The sequence below is a fragment of the Carcharodon carcharias genome, chromosome 24, assembly GCF_017639515.1.
Source record: "Carcharodon carcharias isolate sCarCar2 chromosome 24, sCarCar2.pri, whole genome shotgun sequence".
NCBI classification, from domain to species: Eukaryota; Metazoa; Chordata; class Chondrichthyes; order Lamniformes; family Lamnidae; genus Carcharodon; species Carcharodon carcharias.
This window is the reverse complement of record NC_054490.1, coordinates 12,872,379-12,884,258: the sequence shown is the minus strand read 5'-3', so window position 1 is coordinate 12,884,258 and position 11,880 is coordinate 12,872,379. Positions and strand designations below refer to the sequence as shown.

The window sequence follows — 11,880 nt, the reverse complement described above, 5'->3', positions numbered from 1 at the left end:
TGCACTGTCGGAGGGTCAGTACTGAGGGAGCGCCGCACTGTCGGAGGGTCAGTACTGAGGGAATGCCGCACTGTCGGAGCGTCAATGCTGAGGGAGTGCCAAACTGTCGGAGGGTCAGTAGAGAGAGTGGCGCACTGTCGGAGGGTCAGTGCTGAGCGAGTGCTGCATTGTCGGAGGGTCATTACTTAGGGAGTGCTGTACTGTCAGAGGGTCAGTACTGAGGGAGCGCCGCACTGTCGGAGGGTCAGAACTGAGCGAGTGCTGTGCTGTCGGAGGGTCAGTATTGAGCGAGCGCCGCCCTGTTGGAGGATCAGTACTGAGGGAGTGCCGCACTGTCAGAGGATCTGTACTGAGGGAGTATCGCACTGTCGGAGGGTCAGTACTGAGGGTGTGCCGCACTGTCGGAGGGTCAGTACTGAGGGAGTGCCGCACTGTCGGAGGGTCAGTACTGAGGGAGTGCCGCACTGATGGAGGGTCAGGACTGTGGGAGCGCCACACTGTCGGAGGGTCAGTACTGAGGGACTGCTGCACTGTCGGAGGGTCAGTACTCAGGGAGTGCTGCACTGTCGGAGGGTCAGTACTTAGGGAGTGCTGTACTGTTAGAGAGTCAGCACTGAGGGAGTGCCACACTGTCGGAGGGTCAATACTGAGGGAGGGCCGCACTGTCGGAGGGTCAGTACTGAGGGAGTGCCGCAGTGTCGGAGGGTCAGTACTAAGGGAGTGCCGCACTGTCGGAGGGTCACTGCTGAGGGAGTGCCTCACTGTCGGAGGATCAGTACTGAGGGAGTGCCGCGCTGTCGGAGGGTCATTACTTAGGGAGTGCAGCACTGTCGGAGGGTCAGTACTGAGGGAGTGCCGCACAGTCGCAGGGTCAGTACTGAGGGAGTGCCGCACATTCAGAGGGTCAGTGCTGAGGGAGTGCCGCATTTTCGGAAAGTCAGTGCTGAGGGACTGCCGCACTGTCGGAGGGTCAGTATTGAGGGAGTGCTGTGCTGTCGGAGGGTCAGTACTGAGAGAGTGCTGTGCTGTCGGAGAGTCAGTGCTGAGGGAGCGCCGCACTGTCGGAGGGTCAGTACTGAAGGAGTGCCGCACTGTCGGAGCGTCAGTACTGAGGGAGTGCCGCACTGTCGGAGGGTCAGTACTGAGAGAGTTGGCGCACTGTCGGAGGGTCAGTGCTGAGCGAGTCCTGCATTGTTAGAGGGTCAGTGCTGAGGGAGCGCCGCACTGTCGGAGGGTCAGTACTGAGGGAGTGCCGCACTGTCGTGGTGTCAGTGCTGAGCGAGCGCTGTGGGTGACTCACAGTAAGTTGACATTAAAGAGTGAAACAGGGACACAGGCTTTGATTTTTTCCTCCTTCCTCTGGAGCGGGTTGTTTAATCTCTAAATGAAGGCAACGATTGTCCTGAGCTTTCAGGGTCAGTGAGGTCTGGCGCCTCCGGCCTCGGCCTCCCTTTGTCCAGCCTGCAATCGAAAGTTCCCCTGAGCCGGTCAGGATTCTGTGGATGTGGACATTCCGCTGGTTAGACCCTCCTCGTTCCTGCTCCGGACCCCCCTGTCCTTGTCAGCTGCTTTCTTCATTTCTTCAGGATGTGGATGCGGAGAATTCCTCTGGGAGGCAGACAAACAGGGAAATGATTAGATCTCCGGGAAATGGGTCAATGTTGGAGATAGAGCTCAGATTTGGGAGGGGAAGAGAGAGAGTAAGAGACAGAGACTGAGAAAGGAAAAGACTGAGAGAGAGGCAGAAAGGGAAAAAACAGAGAGAAAGAGAGATGGAAAGAGTGAGACAGACAGAGACTGGGAGAGAGATCAAGAGACAGAGTGGGAGAGGACTGGGAGTGAGATAGAGAGAGAGAGACAGACAGGCAGAGAGAGAGAGAGAGAAATACCGAGAGTGAGAGAGTGAGAGAAACCAAGAGAGACAGAGAGAGAGAGAGACAGACAGAGAGAGATAGAGAGAGACAGCCAGAGAGAGAGAAAGATACCGAGAGAGAGTGAGACAGAGAGAGAGATAGAGACAGACAGAGAGAGAGAGATAGAGACAGGGAGTGATAGAGTGAGACAGAGATAGAAGGAGAGAGACAGAGAGAGAAGCAGAGATAGAGAGAGAGAGACAGAAAGAGACAGAAAGATAGAGACGGAGAGAGAGAGATAGAGATAGAGAGGAGAGAGACAGAGAGAGAAAGACACAGAGAGAGGTAGAGAGAGACAGAAAGAGATAGAGATAGAAAGAGAGAGAGAGACAGAGAGAGAGATAGAGAGACAGACAGAGAAAGAGAAGAGTGATAGAAAGAGATAGAGATAGAAAGAGATAGAGAGACACAGGGAGATGAGAGAGAGAGAGATAAAGAGAGAGAGCGATAGACTGACAGAGATAGAAGGAGAGAGACAGAGAGAGATAGAGAGATACAGAGTGAGAAGCAGAGATAGAGAGAGACAGAGGGAGATAGAGATAGAGAGACAGAGAGGGAGAGAGAGAGGTAGAGAGAGAGAGAGAGATAGAGAGACAGAGAGGGAGCGACAGAGAGAGATAGAGATAGAGAGAGAGACAGAGAGAGAGAAGGAGACAGAGAGAGAGGCAGGTAGACAGAGCGAGATAGATAGAGGGAGGGATAGATACGTAGAGAGAAACAGGGAGATAGAAAGAGACAGAGAGGGACAGGCTGAGAGAGACAGACAGAGAGAGAAAGGGAGTCAGAGAGATAGAGAGAAAGACGGAGAGAAAGACACAGAGACAGAGAGAGAGACAGAGAGACAGACAGAGAGAGAAAGGGAGACAGAGAGATAGAGAGAGAGACACACACACACAGAGAGACAGAGAGAGAGACAGCCATACAGCGAGGGATAGAGAAAGAGAGAGAGATAGAGATGGAGAGAGAGAGAGAGATAGAGAGAGGCAGAGAGAGACATAGAGAGAGAGGGAGAGACAGAGAGGGAGAGAGACAGACAGACAGAGAGAGAAGCAGAGTAAGAGATAGAGAGAGAGTGAGAGACAGAGAGAGATATAGAGAGAGATGGTGATACAGAGAGGGACAGAGAGATGGAGAGACAGAGATAGAGAGAGGGAAAGAGATAGAGAGACAGAGAGAAAGACAGAGAGAGACAGAGAGAGAGACAAACAGAGACACCAGTAAGCAGCACACACCCACCCCCCCACCAGCCGATGTTAAATTTATTCTATCAATGGGAGTGGTTACCCAGAAGGAAGAACACTAAAAACTGGGAAGTGAGAGCACCAGTCTGAACTGTTAATTCCTTCTAACATTTGGCCCATCAGGTTCCTATTGGTCTTTCTGCTCCACACGCGCCTCCACCCAGCCCCTCCTCATCTCCCCCCATCACCATATCCTTCTCACCCTGTCTCCCTCGTGTGTTTATCCAGCTTTCCCGCCTCCCCCCCACCTTAGACAATCGACACTGTTCCCCTCATCCACTCCCTGTGGGAGCCAGTTCCACATTCTCCCCCCCACCCACCCCACCCCCACCCCCTCTCTCTCTCTGGCTAAGGAACTTTCTCCTGAATTCCCCATTGGATTTATGAGTGACTGTCTTACACTGACGGCCCCCTCGTTCTGGTCTCTCCCCCTCCACCCACCAACCCCCACACACCTGGAAACATCGTCTCTACATCGACCCCATCGAAACCCTTTCAGAGTCTTAAAGACCCTCGATCAGGTCACCCCCTCAGCCTTCTCTTTTCCAGAGAACAGCGCCCTGGACTGTTCAATCTTTCCTGATGGTTATAAACACAGAATTGTCAAAATGCCCAGCAGAGAAAGAGGCCATTCTGTCCCTCTTGCAGGTGCTATCTCTTTGAAAGAAGAGTAATGGTTTCCCTGCTTTGTAGCCATCAATACGATTGCCCAGCCCACTCAATCTCTCCTCATAGGGGGCAAAACTGTCAATGCAGAAACCAGTTTCCCTCCAGGGCAAGTACACCTTTCCTTAGATAAGGAGACCAAAACTGTACACAATATTACAGGTGTGGCCTCATCAATTGCTACAAGACTTCCCTACTTTTACACTTCAATCACTTTATGATTGTGGCCAGTTCCATGTACCACACTGAACTGGAACAGCCATATAAACACCGTGGCTACAAGAGCAAGTCAGAGGCTATCTCATCTCTTGACTCCCCAATCTACAAGGCACAAGTCAGGAGTGTGATGGGATACTCCCCACTTGCCTGGATGTGTGCAGCTCCCACAACACTCAAGAAGCTCGACACCGTCCAGGACAAAGCAGCCCCGCTTGATCGGCACCCCATCCACAAACATTCACTCCCTCCACCACCGACACACAGTAGCAGCAGCGTGTGTACCATCTACAAGATGCACTGCAGCAACTCACCAAGGCTCCTTTGACAGCACCTTCCAAACCCACGACCACTACCAAATAGAAGGACAAGGGCAGCAGACACATGGGGAGCACCACCAACTGGAAGTTCCCCTCCGAGCCACACACCATCCTGACTTGGAAATATATCGGCCGTTCCTTCACTGTCACTGGGTCACAATCCTGGAACTCCCTCCCTAACAGCGCTGTGGGTGTACCTACACCACACGGGACTGCAGCGGCTCAAGAAGGCAGCTCACCCACCACCTTCTCAAGGGGCAATTAGGGATAGGCAACAAATGCTGGCCCAGCCAGCGAAGCCCACATCCTGATAAAGAATAAATTTTTTAAAAATACACACTTTAGGAAGGATGTGAAGGGTTTGGAGAGAGTGCGGAAAAGATTCATCAGAATGTTCCCAGGGATGAGGAACTTCAGTGACGTGGAGAGATTGGAGAAGCTGGGATTGTTCTCCTTGGAGCAGAGAAGGCTGAGGGGGAGATTGAATCGAGGCATCAAAATCCCGAGGGGGTTCCCGATCAAGTGAACGAGGGGAAGGTGTTTCCAGTGGCAGGAGGGTGGGGAAGCGGAGGGACGCGTGTTGAAGGGAATCGGGAAAGGGAGCAGAGGGGGGAGATGAGGATAATTGATTATTTCCACACAGCAAGTTGTTGTGATCTGGAAGACGCTGCCTGAAAGGGCGGTGGAAGCAGATTCAACAGGGGGACCCTCGAAAGGGGCAATTGGAGAAATACTTGAAGGAGAAAAGTTTACAGGGATACGTGGGGAGAGGGGAGGGGGAGAGAGCAGAGGGGGGAGTGTGGGATTAATTGGATAGATCTTTCAGAGCCAGCACAGGCTCAATGGGCAGAATGGCTTTCTCCTCAGAGCATAACAAAAAGGAGTGGGCCATTCAGCCCCTCGAGCCTGCCCCGCCATTCAATAAGATCTGATTGTGGCCTGAACTCTACCTTCCTCCCTGTGCCCCCCATAACCCTCGACCCCCTTGTCGATCAGAAACCTGTCTAACTCAGCCTTGAATATATTCAGTGACCCAGCCCCCACTGCTCTCTGGATGGTGGTGGGGGGAAAGAGAATTCCACAGATTCATAGAGTCATAGAGACATAGAGGTCAACACCACAGAATAAGGCCCTTCGGCCCATCGAGTCTGCGCTGGTCAAACAAGTACCTAACTACTCTAATCCCGTTTTCCAGCACTAGGCCCATAGCCTTGTATTGCCATGTGGCATCGCAAGTGCACATCCAAGTACTTCTTAAATGTTATGAGGATTTCTGCCTCTCCCACCCTTTCAGGCAGCGAGTTCCGGATTCCCACCACCCTCTGGGTGAAAAAATTCTTCCTCACATCCCCTCTAAACCTCTGCCTTAAATCTATGTCCCCTGGTTATTGATCCCTCCACCAAGGGGAAAAGTTCCTTCCTGTCTACCCTATCTATGCCCCTCATAATTTTATACACCTCAATTATGTCCCCCCTCAATTCCCTCTGCTCCAGGGAAAATAACCCCAGTCTATCCAATCTCTCCTCATAACTAAAACTCTCCAGTCCAGGCAACATCCTGGTAAATCTCCTCTGTTCTCTCTCAAGTGCAGTCACATCCTTCCTATAATGTGGATTCCAGAACTGCACACAATACTCTAGCTGTGGCCTAACCAGTGTTTTATACAGTTCCAGCATAACCTCCCTGCTCCTATATTCTATGCTTTGGCTAATAAAGACAAGTATCCCATATGCCTTCTTAACCACCTTATCTACCTGTCCCGCTACCTTAAGGACTGGTGGACATGCACACCAAGGTCCCTCTGATCCTCGATACTTCCCAGGGTCCTACCATTCATCATGTATCCCCGAGCCTTGTTTGTCCTGCCCAAGTGCATCACCTCACACTTATCCGGATTAAATTCCATTTGCCACTGATCAGCCCATCTGACTAGCCCGTCTATATCCTCCCGTAATCTAAGGCTATCCTCCGCACTATTTACCACTCTACCAATTTTCATGTCATCCATGAACTTATTGATCAACCCTCCTACATTCAAGTCTAAATCGTTTATATATACCACAAACAGCAAGGGACCCAACACTGATCCCTGTGGAACCCCACTGGACACAGGCATCCAGTCACAAGAACATCCCTCGACCATCACCTTCTGCTTCCTGCCACTCAGCCAATCCTGGATCCAATTTGCCAAATTGCCTTGGATCCCATGGGCTCTTACCTTCCTCATCAGTCTCCCATGCGGGACCTTATCAAAGCCTTGCTGAAGTCCGAGTAGACTGTGTCAAATACATTGCCCTCATCTACACACCTGGTCACCTCTTCAAAAAATTCAATCAAATTGGTCAAACATGACCTCCCCTTAACAAAACCATGCTGACTGTCCTTGATTAATCCCTGCCTCTCCAAGTGTAGATTCATTCTGTCCCTCAGAATTGCTTCCAATAGTTTCACGACCCTCCGAGAGAGGAAATTCCCCCTCGTCTCTGTCTTCAATGGGAGACCCCTCATTCTGAAACTGTGCCCCACCCCTCGTTCTAGATTCCCCCCACCACGAGGGGGAAACACCCTCTCAGCATCCACCCTGTCAAGCCCCCCTCCCTCCCTCCCTCAGAATCCGATAGGTTTCAATAAGACCACCCCTCGTTCTTCTAAACTCCAATGGGTACAGGGCCCAAGCTGCTCACCCTTTCCTCATCAGACAAACCCCCTTCACCCGAGGAAGCGGCCGACCGAGTGAGTGTCGGCCTCTCGAGGCCCAAAACCCGAGGCGTTCCCCCTTATCATGCCCTCCCTCTGTTTTTTTACCCCCCGCACCCTGCCCACCCCACCCACCCCACCCCCTCCCCCCACACCCTTCCCACCCCCTCCCCACCCCCTCACCTCCTTCCCACCCCCTTCTCACCACACCCCCTCACCTCCCCCCCACCCCCTCACCTCCCCCCTTCCCACCCCCTTCTCACCACACCCCCTCACCTCCCCCACACCTTCACCACACCCTCAAACCCCCCCACCCCCCCACCCCCCAAAACCCACCACCCCCTCAAACCCCCCCACCCCCCAAAACCCACCACCCCCCTCCCCACCCCACCCCCTCACCTCTCTCCCCACCCCACCCATCCCCTCACCTCCCCCACACCTTCACCACCCCCTCAAACCCCCCACCCCCTCCACCCCACCCCCTCAAACCCCCCCCACCCCCCAAAACCCACCACCCCCCTCCCCACCCCACCCCCTCACCTCTCTCCCCACCCCACCCATCCCCTCACCTCCCCCACACCTTCACCACACCCTCAAACCCCCCCACCCCCTCCACCCCACCCCCTCAAACGCCCCCCCACACCCCAAAACCCACCACCCCCCTCCCCACCCCACCCCCTCACCTCTCTCCCCACCCCACCCATCCCCTCACCTCCCCCACACCTTCACCACACCCTCAAACCCCCCCCCCTCCACCCCACCCCCTCAAACCCCCCACCCACCCCCCAAACCCACCACCCCCCCCACCATCCCCACCCCCCCCACCCCCCAAAACCCACCGCACCCCCTCACCTCCCCCCATCCCTCACTACCCCCCCCACCCCCCATCAAATCCCCCCCACCCCCACCCCCCAAAACCCACCACCCCCCCTCCCCACCGCACCCCCTCACCTCCCCCCCCCATCCCTCACTACCCCCTCAAACCCCACCCCACCCCCTCAAACCCCCCCCACCCACCCCCACCCCCCAAAACCCCGCACCTCCCCACCGCACCCCCTCACCTCCCTCCCCACCCCCTCACCTCGACCCTCCTCGGGCTGTGATAGGCTGCGCCTCGCACTCAGGGTGTTGCTGCTGCTGCTGCTGCTGCTGCGGGTGGCGGACGGCTCAGGCGAGGGGGCGCCCGCACTCCTCCTCCTGCTGCTGCTGCTGTTGCTGCTGCTGTTCCTCCTCTCCCCCCGCCAGCCCGCCGCTGCCGCCGCCGCCGCCGCCGGCCGCAGGCGCCTCAGGCTCCGGCGGCAGCGGGCGCGGAAGTCCGGGTCCAGCCAGGCGTAGAGCAGCGGGTTGAGGCAGCTGTTGACGTAGGCCAGGCAGGTGGTGTAGGGGTGGGCGACGGCGGCCAGCGCCCGCAGCCCGCAGGGCAGCTCCAGCAGGGCCAGGCCGTCCAGGGTGACCAGGGTCTTGAGCAGGTGGAAGGGCAGCCAGCAGAGGCCGAAGGCCAGGACCAGGCTGAGGATGACCGAGAGCAGCCGCCGCCGCCGCCGCCGCCGGCGCGCCCCGCCGCCCTGGAAGTGGCTGGAGAGGGCGCTGCCCACCAGGCCGTAGCAGGAGGCCATGACGGCGAAGGGCAGCAGGAAGCCGAAGGAGGTGGAGGAGAGGCCGAAGGCGGCCAGCCAGGCGGCCTGGACCTCCTCGTCCTGGCCCAGCGGGGACAGGTCCATGTCGCACACGGTCTGCGGGCCCCCCCCTCCCCCCACCTCCTCCACCTCCTCCTCCTCCCCCCCCCACGGCAGCTCCACCGCCCCGCGGAAGACGAGAGCCGGCAGGGCCAGGACGCCCGCCGAGGCCCAGGAGGCTGCCAGCCAGAGGCCCCGCTTCCTAGGCCCCCTCCTGGGGCTCCGGCCCCCCCCAGCTCCCGCCGCCGAGCCCACGATGGCCTGGTAGCGGTCCACGCTCAGGCAGGTCAGGCAGAAGACGCTGCTGTACATGTTGAGCAGGACCAGGTAGCTGCTGAGCTTGCACAGCACCGGCCCGAAGGGCCAGCGGTAGCCCCGGGCGGCGTAGGCGGCCCACAGCGGCAGCGTCAGCACGAAGGTCAGGTCGGCCAGCGCCAGGTGCGCGATGAAGGCGTCCGCCGACTTCCTCTGGGCCCTCGGCTGCCAGGAGGCCCAGATGACGGTCCCGTTGCCCGCCAGCCCCAGCACAAAGACCAGCAGGTAGATGCACGGGATCAGTACGTAGGAGGGCTCCCACTCCGACAGAGGGCACTCGGTGTCGTTGTAAGAGATCTCACTGTCATTGACAAACATCAGCTGGTCATAGAAACTCTCCATTTACTCTCTCTGTCTCTCTCTCTGTCTCTCTCTCTGTCTCCCTCACCCTCTCTGTCTCTGTCTCTCTCTTTGTCTCTGTCTCTCTCCCTCTCTGTCTCCCTCTCTGTCTCCCTCTCTGTCTCTCTCTCTGTCTCTGTCTCTCTCTCCCTCGCTCTGTCTCCCTCTCTGTCTCTGTCTCTCTCTCCCTCTCTGTCTCACTCTCTGTCTCACTCTCTGTCTCTCTCTCTCTGTCTCTCTCTCCCTCTCTGTCTCACTCTCTGCTTCTCTCTCTCTGTCTCTTTCTCTCTCTGTCTCTTTCTCTCTCTGTCTCTTTCTCTCTCTGTCTCTCTTTCTCTTTCTGTCTCTCTCTCCCTCTCTATCACTCTGTCTCTCTCCCTCTCTGTGTATCTCTCTGTCTCTCTCTCTCCCTCTCTCTCTGTCTCTCTCTCTGTCCCTCTCTCTCTGTCTCTCTCTCTCTCTGTTTCTGTCTTGCCCTTTTTCCGTCCCTGTCAGTCTCTTTTTCTCTCACTGTCTCCAACTCTCCATCAGTCCCTGCCTCCAATTCTCTCTCCTAGTCCCTGTCTCTCCCCCTCTTTCAGTCCCTCTTTCTCTCACTCTCCCCAACTCTCTATCAGTCTGTCCTTCCCATTCTCTCTCTCTCTCTCTCTCTCTCTGTCCCTATCACGGTCTCTCTGTCTTTCTCAGTTCCTCTGTCTCTATCTTTCTTTCTCTCTCTCTCTGTCTCTTTTTGTCTGGCCCTCAATTACTGCCTTTCTCTCCCTGTCCTCTCTCTCTTTGTCCGTCACTGTCTCTATCTTTCTCTCCCTCCCTGTCCCTCTCTCTCTGTCTCTGTCACTGTCTCTGTCTCACTCTGCCTTTTTCTTTCTCTCTCTCCTTCTCTCTGTCTCTGTCCCTGTCTTTATTTCTGTGCCTCTCTCTCTTGCTTCCTCTATCGCTGTCTCTCCCTTATCTCTCACTCACTCTCACTCTCTCCTGGCTTCACTCTCTCCGTCACTCTCCCTTTTCTCTGCCTCTCCTTCTGTGCTCCGACAAACCTGTGCTGAGCTCGGAGAGAGCAGCAGGCAGCCTCCGCTCCAGCTGTGACAGTCATGTCCTGTCTGTCAGTCCCCGGACAGCTGTTTGTGAGGGGCGGAGTGGGGGGCGGGGGCTGAGAGAGAGAAGGGGGGAGGAAGAGAGAGGGAGAGAAAGGGGGAGAGAGAGAGAGGGAGGGAGAGAGAGAGGGGGTGGAGGGAGAGAGAGGGGTTGGAGGGAGAGAGAGGGGTTGGAGGGAGAGAGAGGGGTTGGAGGGAGAGAGAGGGGGTGGAGGGAGAGAGAGGGGGAGGGAGAGAGGGGGGATGGGGAGAGGGAGGGAGGGAGAGAGATAAAGATAGGGAGAGAGGGGGAGAGAGAGACAGACAGAGAGGGGGAGAGAGGGAGAGAGAGACAGAGAGGGAGAGAGAGATAGAGAAGGAGGGAGGGAGAGAGGGGGAGGGAGAGAGAGAGGGGAGGGAAAGAGAGGGGGAGGGAGAGAGGGAGAGAAAGGGGGGGAAGGGAGGGAGAGAAAGACAGAGGGGGAAGGGAGAGAGAGTGAGAGACAGGGAGGGAGGGAGAGAAAGAGAGGGGAGGGAGGGAGAGAAAGAGAGGGGAGGGAGAGAGAGAGAGGGGAGGGAGAGAGAGAGAGAGGGGAGGGAGAGAGAGAGAGAGGGGGGGGGAGAGAGAGAGAGGGGGGAGGGAGAGAGAGAAAGAGAGGGGGAGGGAGGGAGAGAGGGAGAGAGAGAGGGAGAGGGAGAGAGAGAGAGAGGGAGAGTGAGGGAGAGAGAGGGGAGGGAGAGAGAGAAAGAGAGAGAGAGGGAGAGTGAGAGAGGGGGTGAGGGAGAGTGAGAGAGGGGGTGAGGGAGAGTGAGAGGGGGTGAGGGAGAGTGAGAGAGGGGGTGAGGGAGAGAGAGAGAGGGGAGGGAGAGAGAGAGAGAGGGGGGGAGGGAGAGAGAGAGAGGGGGGGGGAGGGAGAGAGAGAGAGAGGGGGGGAGGGAGAGAGAGAGGGAGAGAGAGAGGGAGAGAGAGAGAGAGGGAGAGGGAGAGAGAGAGAGGGAGAGTGAGGGAGAGAGAGAGAGGGAGAGTGAGAGAGGGGGTGAGGGAGAGTGAGAGAGGGGGTGAGGGAGAGTGAGAGAGGGGGTGAGGGAGAGTGAGAGAGGGGGTGAGGGAGAGTGAGAGAGGGGGTGAGGGAGAGAGAGAGAGGGGAGGGAGAGAGAGAGAGAGAGAGGGGGGGAGGGAGAGAGTGAGAGAGAGGGAGAGGGAGAGAGAGAGAGAGGGAGAGAGAGAGAGAGGGAGTGAGAGGGAGAGAGAGGGAGAGGGAGAGAGAGAAAGAGAGAGAGAGGGAGAGTGAGAGAGGGGGTGAGGGAGAGTGAGAGAGGGGGTGAGGGAGAGTGAGAGAGGGGGTGAGGGAGAGTGAGAGAGGGGGTGAGGGAGAGAGAGAGAGGGGAGGGAGAGAGAGAGAGAGAGAGGGGGGGAGGGAGA

At 56.6% G+C, this 11,880-nt stretch overlaps 1 protein-coding gene across 1 annotated transcript; it reads right to left on the bottom strand.

The window, feature by feature from the left end:
* Positions 1 to 1,338: 1,338 nt before the first annotated feature.
* LOC121269388 (apelin receptor B-like) lies at positions 1,339 to 9,475 on the bottom strand. Its single transcript, XM_041173977.1, has 3 exons — positions 8,136 to 9,475; positions 3,610 to 3,733; positions 1,339 to 1,608 (listed from the first exon to the last, which is right to left on the bottom strand). The coding sequence occupies exons 1-2, from the start codon at positions 9,385 to 9,387 to the stop codon at positions 3,672 to 3,674; spliced, it is 1,314 nt and encodes a 437-aa protein (XP_041029911.1). The 5' UTR covers positions 9,388 to 9,475; the 3' UTR covers positions 1,339 to 1,608; positions 3,610 to 3,671.
* Between the last annotated feature and the right edge of the window lie 2,405 nt (positions 9,476 to 11,880).